This window comes from Aulostomus chinensis, chromosome 6 (assembly GCF_037954235.1).
Source record: "Aulostomus chinensis isolate RoL2024-O1b breed Wild chromosome 6, RoL_Achi_v1.0, whole genome shotgun sequence".
Classification (NCBI taxonomy): Eukaryota; Metazoa; Chordata; class Actinopteri; order Syngnathiformes; family Aulostomidae; genus Aulostomus; species Aulostomus chinensis.
Window position 1 is genome coordinate 246,872 of NC_141325.1, and position 12,802 is coordinate 259,673.

General features: G+C 46.8%; 1 protein-coding gene across 3 annotated transcripts in view; it reads left to right on the forward strand.

Moving 5' to 3' along the window:
- dab2ipa (DAB2 interacting protein a) overlaps positions 1 to 12,802 on the forward strand; it is a 44,639-nt gene that overhangs the window by 19,688 nt on the left and 12,149 nt on the right. For all 3 annotated transcript variants that reach the window (XM_086205554.1, XM_086205555.1, XM_086205556.1), the window contains 8 exons: positions 1,634 to 1,778; positions 4,759 to 4,931; positions 7,809 to 8,080; positions 10,063 to 10,271; positions 10,405 to 10,549; positions 10,692 to 10,836; positions 11,491 to 11,727; positions 12,089 to 12,278. In XM_086205554.1, the coding sequence (XP_086061680.1) occupies positions 1,634 to 1,778; positions 4,759 to 4,931; positions 7,809 to 8,080; positions 10,063 to 10,271; positions 10,405 to 10,549; positions 10,692 to 10,836; positions 11,491 to 11,727; positions 12,089 to 12,278 (1,516 nt within the window). The remainder of the gene's footprint in view (positions 1 to 1,633; positions 1,779 to 4,758; positions 4,932 to 7,808; positions 8,081 to 10,062; positions 10,272 to 10,404; positions 10,550 to 10,691; positions 10,837 to 11,490; positions 11,728 to 12,088; positions 12,279 to 12,802) is intronic.

The following is a 12,802-nucleotide window of genomic DNA, read 5'->3' on the forward strand; positions in this document are numbered from 1 at the left end:
AACTGCACTCCACTCAGGAAAACTGTAGTTTCCAGATGTTTGTCTGATCAGGCCACACCTGGATTTAAGGAAGTGGTTCCATTGGTGCTAAATTCAGTGTCATGTCCCACTGTAACAGAGGATGCTGTTGTCCACCTTAGTCCCTCCCAAACTGATCATTTTATCCGTAGAGCAGCAGCACCTTAGCAACAACTCTGGACTCTACTGGCCCACTAAAACAGAAAACTATGAATCCAAGGAAACAAGCACCTTGGTACGGTTCTGGAACCTGACAGCTTCAACAAGAAACCAGAAACTGGAGAGAAGATGGTGCTGCTCCAAACTGGAGGAGTCACATGGAGTCTGGCAAGATGGCCTTAGAACCTAGAAGAAAGCCCTTGGTAGAACCAGAGCAGCCGACTACTCAGCACGAATAGAGGAACACAAGAACAACCCAGGTTCCTCTTCAGTCCTGGAGCCAGACTGACAGAGAGCCACAGCTCTACTGAACCAAGTAGTCCTGTTTCCCTGGGCAGCAAAGAGTTCATGGACTTCTTTAATGACAAAATTCTCCTGATTAGAGAGAAACTTCTTCTCCTGCTGCCATCAGCTGACAACATGGCCCCTAGAACCCAGAACCTTAGAGGCAGCTGGAGGACCAGACTCACACTTGGATAGTTTTTCTCCCGTCAGCCTTCATGACCTCAGTTCAATAATGTCCTCCTCTAAACCTCCACCTGTCTCCTAGACCCCATCCCAACTAAGCTGCTCCAAGACTCTCTCCCCTCGTTAGCCCCTTCCTCTTAGATATGATCAATGTGGCGCTGGTATCTGGTTCCATTCCTCAGTCCTTTAAAGTAGCAGGAATTAAACCCTCCTCAAAAAACAAGCCTGGATCCAGAAGTTCTACTAACTACAGACCAACATCACATCTTCCTTTTCTCTCCAAGGTTCTGGAGAAAGCAGTTGCTAAACAGCTCTGTGACTTCTCCACAGCAACAGTTGATTGGAGGATTCAGTCAGGTTCCAGGTTCATCCTAGCACAAAAACAGAACTAGTCAAAGGTACCAGTGACCTCCTCCTGACCAGATGAGGGACTGGTCTCTGTCCTGGTCTGATTAGATCTCAGTGCAGCTTTGATACCATTGACCACCATATCCTTCTACAGAGACAGGAACCTGTCACTGGTATCAAAGGAACCACACTAAACTGGTTCAGTTCATATTTACTAGGTCATCTCAGTTGGTACCAGTTAATGATGGTTCCTCTGAGACCACTACAGTCAGTTCTGGTGTTCCACAAGGGTCTGTGCTTGGACCAGTCCTCTTCACCCTGTACCTGCTTCCTCTAGGTCACATGATCAGGAAACACTCCATTAATGTTCACCGCTATGCAGACGACACTCAGCTGAACTCATCAATGATCCACATGGAACAAACCAGCTGACTGAACTGGAGGCCTGTCTGAAGGACAGGAAACATGGAGGACCATCATTTGCTTGAATTTTTTCGTTTTTCTTTTTTGTATTTTTTGGCATCAATGCCTTTATTTAACAGTAAACAGACAGGAAAAAGACAGAGAGAGGGGTGTGGGTTGCAGGTTCCAGGTGTGTGACGTTGTGGGTGTGTGATGTCATGCTTGTGTCATGCTGCAGGTGTGTGATGCAGCGGTTGCGTTGTGGTAGCCAGGAGTCTTTGCTACGTGCCAGTGGTGTGTCATCTCTGGAACTCAAGATGGACCAATCAGTGATCATCAAACCAGTCCACTCCTCCCTACTGGGGCAGGACTACTGCTTTGAGGTGAGATTCACACTCTCACACATTTGAAAACCAAGAAGAACAACAGGTGCATCAAACAGACTTTGTGCAGTGTGACGACACCAACTGTTCCTGCCACTGGCGAATAGTGAGTCAGTTGCTTTCATGTGTTTCTATCTTTTGCGCTTTTCTACATGTTAGTCTGTTTCTGTAATTGTTGACTGGGTTGTTTCGTTAAGTGTTGGGCGTTGTGATGGCCGGCAGCCATCACGGCCCTTGTTGAAGGTCACGTGGTGATACGAGGCTGAAACCAGATCAGCTGGCGATATATCTGCCTCCCACATGAACAGCGTTGTTCCAGCTGTCTTGATGATGTGAGGAAGATGACGGAGTTGTTGGGACGGTCATGGTCATCCCAGTTGCTTTCACCTGGTTCTCCCGCTGGGGGATGATATCAAATGCTCCTCTGTTCATTAAATTGAGGATCTCGTTCATGAGCTTTAGTCAGCCGGTCCCCGCAGCAGAGGCAGGTTGGCTGTCACGGACAACAAGTCATGATCCTCAAAGACGCCTCTAATCTGAATCTCTCCGTCTGATTTCAAATTAATAGCTCATTTATGCCGTGTTTGCAACTTCTGAAACTATTGAATGTTTGGCTTGTGAGGCTGAGGGGCATTTGGTTCCATCTTGCCTGAAACTGCCCCAGATCCTGCTGACACTGAGCAGTGGCCAGTGGTGAGGAATCCTGGGATGCAAATGACTGAATGAATTTAGAAAGGCAGTCAGTGAGGAGGAGGTAGATGAAGGTGGGAATGTTGCGTGTCGCCATGTCAACACATATCAGATATTTTTAAATGCTGATTACTTTCTGCGAGGGGTATTTACAATTTAAAATTTTTCTTCCTCCACATGACAATGCAGAAACGATTGAAAATGCCCCCATGAGCACGCCAGGCCAGCAGCGGCGGTGATGTGTTATCAGCCTGTCCGTACCACTGAGCCACCAAGATAAGTGGCGTGAAACAAAATGAGCTCATAGAGAATCTGTTCAATCAAGCAGTCATGAAACAAGCAACAAGAACTCACTGCAGACTCTTCACACCCTCTGTTCTCTGGATACCAACTACCAACTAGCCTCCGCAATGCCACATGATGATGAAGCAAAGTCTGGTTTTCTTCTAAACATACAAGTAGGCCTACCAGTGCTGTGCAGATGTCAGCAAACCAGCAGCCTGCTTTCTTGGATTATGAGGCATGCACAGTACCTCTAAAAATGACTGACATTCACAATTTGAGGCAATGATGTCAATATTCCCCCACAAACACAGCCAAAACACAGTTTTTCATCATATTCACCAAAGAAGATATTTTCCAAAGCCTTCACTTATGATGTACTAAAACTCTGTGTGAATGGAAAGAAAATTTGTGATTACAAAAATGTCCACCGAAGTGTGGATGGGGTGACTCACTGACAGGCTGGACAATTAATTGATGTGATGCGGTGTGTCTGCCTGAGGGTTTTCCATTTTGTGACGGTCATTGCTGACCAATCAGGAGTCAGCCAAGGCCTCTGCGTACACGCCCACCAACAGCAGTGCACCGAGAGTGTCGATTCTGCTGGAAACAGAAGAAGAAGCTCAGCTCCTCCTCAGGAGTTCTGGCGCTGGGCGAAGGTCACCTGCATGTAGGAAGCCAGCGGAGCCCAACATACATGTAGACAGGTGCTGCACACGCAGCACATACATGTGAGTGTCACCTGCACTGAGACTGAGGAGACGATGAAGCTGAGAGCTGATCTGATGGATCCAGGCCAGGTAGAGGTGGAGACACTCGGCTCTGTCTCCAGAGACGGAACAGAGCCTGAGACACGGAGCACCGGGGCGAACTCAGCTGACTGACTTTATTATTCTGCTCTTCTACATTCCAGCTGCTGGTCTGGTTGAAAGTTCAGTGGTCAACATGTCCAAACCCTGGACGAGTCACAGTACCATCTCTTTGGTGCTGACTGACACTGAGGCTGTGGGCTCTCTGCTGAGTGTCTTGTCAGTGAGAGGGAAACAGCAGGTCCTGGAGCTGTGTAGCCAGAAGCTCTCTGTGAGAGAGAACTTCATTGGACAGTACAGCCACGATACTGCTGATCCTGATCACTCAGAACCTTCTCCTGAGGTCTACCTGGACCCAGCATTTGGGAGGGGAGTTCAGTGGACCCTTGCTGACTGCATGGAACCACAACAAAATGTGTCTCCACAAGGCAGACAGGAAACCACCGTGAAATCTGTGAACAAGCAGTAACAGGCCAGCCTGAAAGATGACAAGCCGACTGAGTGGATTGGAACCACAGTGGAGGGTTTTATGCAAACCCCTTCAGTGTCCTGTCAGGTGAAGCTAAGCTAGTGGTGTGGGTCAGCAGGTGCAACAAGATGGAGAACAGAGCAGGTGAAGACTCCATGCTGGTGTGGCTCTGTACTACCAGGTCCAGACTGGAGTTCAGTTTTGATACAGGATGGGGGCCCATGTGTGTTTGAACAACACTGGTTCGACTGTCAGTCACTATCAGTGATGACAACCTCAGTTTACGAATCAGTCAGTACTCAGCGTGTACTGTAAAATATTAAATCAGAGAGATTTGGTTCATTGGGTATGTCACAATGAACTGTCAGTAAATAAAATATTTTTTACTATATTAAAATCTCTCTTTCTCTCTCCCTAAGGCTAAGTGCCAGGGCTTTATTAGAGCAGGACTGAGGGTTTCTGGATCTGATGCTAATCAAGGCCTGATCAGTCATCCCATCTCATTAGCATCAGTAGCATTTGTAGTTTGCTGAGAGCAAAGCAGTAGCCAGCACAACTCTTGGTCTCATTGGGCTCTCAGCTCAAAGAGTGGAACTGCAACAGTGGCAGCATTTCTATAAAAAGCTGCATTATATTGTTATCAACAGCTGCTACACAAGCTCCAAAAACACTTTTCACCTGATGGCCACACAACAGACACACACTCTGACCTCTGACCTTTGTCTACTAGGTGACAACCTCCACGGGAACCAAATGTTTCTCATGTCGCTCGGCAGCAGAAAGAGATAAATGGATGGAGAACCTCAGACGCGCTGTTCACCCTAACAAAGACAACAGCCGGAGGGTGGAAAACGTTCTGACGATCTGGGTGATCGAAGCCAAGGACCTGCCTGCGAAAAAGAGGTAGGAGGCGGTACACCTGTGCAAACAGACAGGAACTACACTTGTTTTTGGTCCATTTTGACCACGTGGTGTTCCCTGTCCTTTTTGTTTCCAGTGAGTCTTGGTTTTCAGTCTTTGCGTTGGACTTATTTTCGTTTGGTTTGTTGGTTCTTTGTGTTTTCTTTCCTCTGAACTTTGGACCTCCGGGTTGCGTTTTACTTTGCTTTTTGAGTTTAAGACTTTTGTTTGACTCATTTGAGACTGTCTGAACTTGGGTCCAGTTTTTCTGCATCTTCTTGAGCCAGGATGTGTCTGATCTTAGTGATGTTACGTAGATGGAAGAAGGCGTCCTGGAGATTTGTTGAATGTGGGAGTTAAAGGGTCCTGGTCAAAGAGAACTGCTAGGTTCCTACGGTGATTCTGGGGGCCAGGGTGGTGCCATCCAGGGTACCTGTCTCATCAGGTCAGGTGGTCCTCAGGTGTTTGGGCCCAGCACAAGAACTTCAGTTTATCAGAGTTTAATAAAGGAAATGATGGTCCTCCATGTTTCCTGTCCTTCAGACAGGCCTCCAGTTCAGTCAGCTGGTTTGTTCCATGTGGATCATTGATGAGTTCAGCTGAGTGTCGTCTGCATAGCAGTGAACATTAATGGAGTGTTTCCTGATCATGTGACCTAGAGGAAGCAGGTACAGGGTGAAGAGGACTGGTCCAAGCACAGACCCTTGTGGAACATTGTATTTCCACTCCACCCCACCTGTCGCCAGCCACTCCTTCCTCATCTGCCAACTCCACTCACCTGTGCACACAGCTGCTCTGATCACCAATCAACCTAGTGTTTATCCTGATACTCTCGAGTCACTCATTGCCAAATTGTTCTTTGATATTAACACAAGCCTCTATGGAGTTCTTTGGACTGATTCTACCATCTACAACTCTGCCTGCCTCGGACCAACCCTCCAGTTTGCCTCCCCAGTAATCACCTCAGCCTTCTGTTTGTGACTGCAAGTTTCATTCCAGCATTCCTGGTTCCTGTTTGCCATTTCCTTGGTTTCTTGGTGTATTCCTATGGTGATGCGGTTCCCTGGATTTAGCCTTCAAGTCTTTGGCGGCTCATTGTGATTCTGAGGCTGAACGTGAATCTCCATACAGGCCATTGTGTGTTTCTCCTTCCCTTCTGGCTTCCTGACTACTTGCCTGTCTTCAAACTACCACCTGCCTGCTCCCTCCTGGTTCATCTCCTACGATCATTGGCTTCTCTGGTTCTCAACTTAAGCACCATTTGACTACATCTCTGGTTAGCTCCTTAACAGGACAATCACCTGGCTCAGACCCTCTTAAGACCCGCTTTTTGCAAATCTTGCTGAACGGTTTCCTTTGTTGATATTCTGCTCGTCATTTATAAAAGACATTACCAAACATATCTGCCAGGCCCTGTGCTGTATTTGGGTCTCCACACCACCCTTTACTAGTAGTATCTGGCCTAAGATGGACTCAGCATGCCTGATCTGCCCTGTACCTGTCCCCCAGGGTTCCCACACTTTTACCACACTAATTGACTCTGGTGCTAACAGCAGCTTCATTTATGGGGAGGTAGCTCTCCAGCTTGGTCTTGAACAGGTTCCTCTAGCCTCTCTGGTTCTTGCCAGCACCCTTGATGGATATTTCCTTTGGATTGTTACTCACCAGACACAACTAGTTAAGATGTTCTTGTCAGCAAACCATCATGAAACAACCTGTTACACATCCCAAAGTCTCTTCATCTCCAGCTCATCTTGGGCTACCCCTGGCTTCACCGCCACAGCCCCAACCCTGACTGACTGGATGGCAGGGTCTCTCTAGGGGTGGAGTCCTTCCTGTCACCAAGCATCTGCTCCTCAGCAACCCACCATCACCAGGCCAGCACCAGGATGGGGGCCCCAGTTGGATACCACGTGTCTTCAGCAAGGCCAAAGCCACCTCTCTGCCACTTCACGGCCCATATGATTGTGCCATTGACCTGCAGACATTTCATCCCTGCAATGAAGAACGGGGCCTCAATGACATCACAATCAAGAACTGCTAGCCCCTTCCTCTCAACTATTCAACCTTCGAGCTCCTGGAGGGAGCCAGATTTGCGCAATGCTTATCATCTGGTCCGATTACGTGAGGGAGATGAACACAAGACAGAATTCAACATATCCATTGGACATTGCAGATGTCTCATCATGCCTTCATACTCCTCAAAATAGAATTGCCAATAACAAGAGCTGGTTTCTCTGCTGGTGAATTGCTGAGTTGGAAAACCTGTCAGAAACATGTACCAGTGGTTGGTCTCTAACAAGAGGCTTCTGCTTGGGACTGTGCTTCTTTGGGACAGTCACCCAGCCTCCCTGCTGTGGTTAGCCGGATGCTAGGACAATCCCCACTGGCTAACGGGGGCTGGCTAACTTTAGCAGCTAATTGTTTGGATCCATCAGTTCAGAGCCTCGCAGGTCCAGCACGCTACAACAAAGTTTCATTGAACACACTTATCTGTATCAGTAAAGGAGGCAGAGGAGTAACTAAACAAGTGACACTGAGCAGGAGAGAGCTGGCTAGAGAGCTGAGAAGGCTAAACAATGTTGGAAAAGATAGCAGGACTGTCACTAAAAGATGGAAGATGCTTCAGCCAAGTAATGTGTTGAGCCGTGTCGTGCTAGCAGGTGGTTCGATCTGTGTAATTACAAGTGAAACAAGGTTAATTAGGTTTAAGCAAGAGCAGCAAAACACTTGAGATCTGTGAGTTCACGATGAACGCAAAGGCCATAACTACACCTGAATTCAAGCAGGCAGGAGCTACACCTAAACACAGGCAGCCAGCACTATTCCTGGTTCACTAAATTCTGACATGAAGCGATAACTGTCGTATTTTTACCTCAGGTACTTCTGTGAACTGTGTCTGGACGACAGCCTATACGCACGAACGTCCTGCAAGCTGAAGACTGATAACATTTTCTGGGGAGAACGTTTTGACTTCAGCAGCCTACCATCCATCAGTGCTGTGACTCTCCACCTTTATAAAGATCCCGATAGGAAGAGAAAGAAGGACAAGAGCAGCTACGTGGGGTTGGTAAACATGCCTGTTGCTACGGTGACAAGCAGGCAGCTGGTGGAGAAATGGTACTCAGTGAGCACACCCAGCACCAGCCGAGGTGAGAGTCCACGCATCACTTACGTCTGAGCTGTTGGCTTCAACCAGTCACCTCACTGGTACATGAGATAAAACTCGTGCCACATCCCTGCATCCAGATCACCTCCTGCTGGTGTAGGTAGGACGTCAGTGCATGATATGAGTCTGTACACCATGTGAGCTGCACCCGCTGGGGCTATGATACAAACCACATCTTCATACCTGCACCATGTGAGGCAGGTGTCACTCACTTGATTCTAAATTGATTTTCATTAAATTTGGTTCAAATGCGGTACAGACACACAGCTCATCGCTGCAGATCAGTTTACACACACATGCTCAATTTACATATAAGCACGTTAATAGCACTGAAAACATCCCCAAGATAAGTTTGACTCTGGATGGGGAAAAGCCCAAAAATCTGTGATAACTCAGTCAGCAAGACATTTCCTGTTGAAAGGTAATGCAGCTACTCATCATAAATCATAATCACCAGCAATTGTAAATCCTTCTTCTCATTTTGCCTTTCTTTTGATCGTTTTTGTATTACTTCTAAAGCGAACAATTAGTCGGTGCACAGCTCAATGTTTCTTGGTCACATCTGTAATAATAAATGTATTTTCATGAGTCCAGGTTCGTCTACAGAACAGAGTTGAACAGAAAAAATTCATTTAACAAAAACATGCAGAACTGAGCCTACAAACCCCGACTACATTCACTGTGAGGGCAGTAATGATAGTTAAGAGCATGTCTGACATTCATTACAAACCAGATATCATGAGTCAGGGAAGAATCAAGCGAGTTAAAGACGCCTCACGTCGTGCAGGGACAGAGATGTGGTTTGTTCCACAGCCACCGACTGCTGTCCAAGATGGCACGCTGTATTGCACACAGACTCAAATCATGTAAGGACTCACACAGCGTCCTGACAAAGGTGGTTAACCCTGAAATGAGCAGCATTGGTGGACGGAAATGTAATGTTACTGTTAGGGCTGAAACAATTCCTTGAGTAAATCAGGTCATTTGATTACTTACCTCACAGCAGAGCTGCACGTGGAGGAGACTTCTTGTTAATGACGGAGTTTATTAAAACAGAGGAAACGACTCTGATGGTGAATGACATCATCGACACCACCCAGGTGTGTTTGTAAGAGTAAACGGCTACATGAGGAGGTCTTTACTGGGTCTGGGTCTCTGTCAGACCTCCTCAGAGCAGCGACAGGTGAGGAGGAGAGGAGGGCCGACTGATGACTCATCAGCCGCCAACGCCGTCCTCAGACTGATTTAAAAAAAAAACGGCCAAAACCTGAGTGTCCACACACACCAAGTCTGTGTGTGTGTGTGAGAACCCTGCAGTGTAGCATCCTGCTGTCTGTCATGAGTAGACAGAGAGAGCGTTGTGTCAAGAAGGGAACCTGAGACCCCCAAGATCCAGAGTTTGATTATTTTAGCAGAAACGACCGACACAAATCTCACGAGACTTGAATAAAGAGTTTCCTCCTCGACGACGGAGGAAGCAGCGCACCTCCAGAAATGGAGACTCGTGTGGTGCCGGTGTCTCAATGAGGCAGGCCGCCATGATAAAATGCGTGTTGGTGAACCGATCCCCTGTTTGTCCCCTTTAGGACCCTGTTTGTACTTCAGTAAAAAGTAAAGTACAAACAGCAAAAGTACAGTCAAATTTAAGTTACGTTACTTCGTACTTTTACATTCACATTTCATACTTGTCAATTTAAGAGATGTCTTATTTTCTCCTTTGTAGGCTACCATCGCTCTTAAATAAAGCAAAAGTAACATAATTGAAAAAAAATGCAGAATGCGCAGTACTTCTTATCTGATTACTTGATCAATCGCCAGAATAATTGATGGATTACTCGATTACTTCAAGAATCGATAGCTGCAGCCCAGGTTATTTTAGTTGGAATATTTACAGATGGTGTAGCTGAAGTCCAGTCGGTCCGGATAAAACCCCCACACACTGAAATAGTCCCTCTGGTGTTTCAGGAAAATCTTGTGTTCCAACTGTGCGCATCAAAGCTCGCTATCAGAGTATTGTCATCTTGCCCATGGAGCAGTATAAAGAGTTTGCAGAGTACATCAGTTCCAACTACCTGCTGCTCTGCAACACGCTGGAGGCCTCCATCAACCTGCGAGCCAAAGAAGAGCTGGCCGCTGCACTCGTCCACATCCTGCACAGCACAGGCAAAGCCAAGGTACAGGCCCCGCCCCCTGGAGACCGATGCCATCTGCTATACTCTAACCCCGCTCACTACACATTTTCACGAGTTGCAATTAACAAGATGATGGTAGTTTATACAGTACTTAACCTCTGACCCCTGTTATTAGGATTTCCTGACAGATTTGATGATGTCAGAAGTGGACCGTTGCCGTGACAATGACCAGCTGATCTTCAGGGAGAACACATTGGCAACAAAGAGTATTGAGGAGTACTTGAAGCTGATTGGACAGAAGTATTTGCAGGATGCTCTGGGTATACACACAAGTGCACAATACTACGTAATACACATTAGACTGCAGTACACACAGTCTAGGATGAAGATCAAAAGAATTAGCCCCTCAACTGCTTAGCTTAGCTTGTCTCACTGTGCGTGTGTGTGTGTGTGTGTGCTCAGGGGAGTTCATTAAAGCTCTGTACGAGTCTGATGAGAACTGTGAGGTCGACCCATCTCGTTGTGCGACCTCTGACCTTGCTGAGCATCAGGCTAACCTGAGGATGTGCTGCGAACTCGCCTTCTGTAAGATCCTCGACTCTTACAGGTGAAAACATCTTGACAGAAATTCTTGTATTGTTCTGAATAAAAGACCAGAAAGACTAGAAATATTTTTGAAAGAAGTCTTTTGATACAACAGATTAAAAGATCTGTTCTCTTCCAAACATTTGAAATATCAACAAATAAATTGGGAACAAAACAATAGCACATTGATCAAAAATGGGGTATGCAAATGTTTTTGACATATTTTAAATAAAACAGTTTGTTAGATTTCACAGTGACAGATTTCTCACCTTTCTGTGTACAGTAGCAGACGTTAGCATGTCCAAATCACAGGAGTTTGGTTGGTCCTGCCCACCACATCTGGAGGGTGTGCCTGTTTGTTCCTCCAGCCAATCACCAAGCGCTGAAGACAGTGGCTTCTCCCTGAGGTTGGAGGCCAAAACCTGCACTGAGGCCTTGTCTCTTTTGCACTGCATGGCCACTTTGCTTCTGGGCAGCCCCTCATTTCTTTTTTCAGCCACAGTTCGATTGATTGATTAATTGATTGATTGATTAAAGGGTTCAGGCTCAGGAGTGGCGTCCGGGGTCCTTAGGGTCTTCTCAGGTGTCCTCAGCAGTATGGCTCTGCTCTGATTCAGAAGATTATTTGTATCTTGTGTCTCCTGGTTTCATACCTCCCCCCACCCCCACCCTCCAGGGTGTTTCCACGGGAGTTGAAGGAAGTGTTTGCATCATGGCGACAGGAATGTGGTAACCGAGGGCGACCAGACATAAGTGAACGGCTCATCAGTGCATCATTGTTCCTGCGCTTCCTGTGTCCAGCTGTCATGTCACCGTCACTGTTCGACCTGATGCAGGGGTACCCAGATGAGCGCACGGCACGAACTCTGACTCTTATCGCCAAAGTCATCCAGACGCTCGCTAACTTTAGCAAGTAAGTCTGTCAGTTACATGTCAATCACACTGCCAGTCAACGACAGCTCGCCACATTCCTAAAGAGCAACAGGGAGACAGCTGGAGGGTTCGATGTTGCACCGTGGAGCACGTCCCTGAGCAGTAGCTGCACCTACGCCCCTGCATGAGCAGCTCATTGCAGAGCTTTGGACTGTCTTAATTGTATGTGATGTTTATGTTTGTCAATTATTGTCTCATGATTATTCAACAGTCCAGCCCAAAATGTATTCTAGATTTTCTTGAAAAGCCGGCACCTAGGTTTACCTTCACCTGCTGCTACAACCTGTACCTTCAGCTATGACTTGTACCTTTGCATTCACACCGCTTACCTGTTGCTCCAGGTTTGGCACTAAAGAGGAGTACATGCTATTCATGAATGACTTTGTGGAGCATCAGTGGAGCAGCATGCAACGTTTCCTGCAGGAGATCTCAAACCCAGACGGACTCAGCCACACTGCCGGCTTCGATGGGTACATCGACCTGGGCCGAGAGCTGTCCAGCCTTCACACTCTGCTGACTGAACTGGAACAGGTAACACAATGACACACATCAGTAGATGGATATCAATACCAGTATCAGAAAATGTTCCACAAAAAGCATTGGATTTGGTAACAGCCAGTTAAGGAGTCGGAACCAATGCCACATCTTTAATGTTGCGTAACCAAACAAAGTGACTCATTCATCTCCCCCTCATTCTTCTTGACATCGCTGTGCTGTTGATTTTATGGTGGCAAAGAAGAAGCAGCTAACATTTACTGTTATGCTAGCTTACAGTACCACAGACCACTGCATCTTTTTTGCTGATGTAAAAAATTGTAGTTGCCAGTGAAAGCACAGCGATATTGAAGGTGTGTTCACATAAACAGTGATTAAAGGAAGGAGCGAGTGATGAAAAAAACTTACAAGAGGAATCAGATGGCCTGAAATCCGCCACCTTTGTGCGACAGATTCCTGCAATAATGTTACTCGAAGGAGGCCAATCAATGTTGATTGTCTGATCACGAAATCACATCTCAACTTCCCGAACGCAGATATCTGACCGTGTGTGTGTGCGC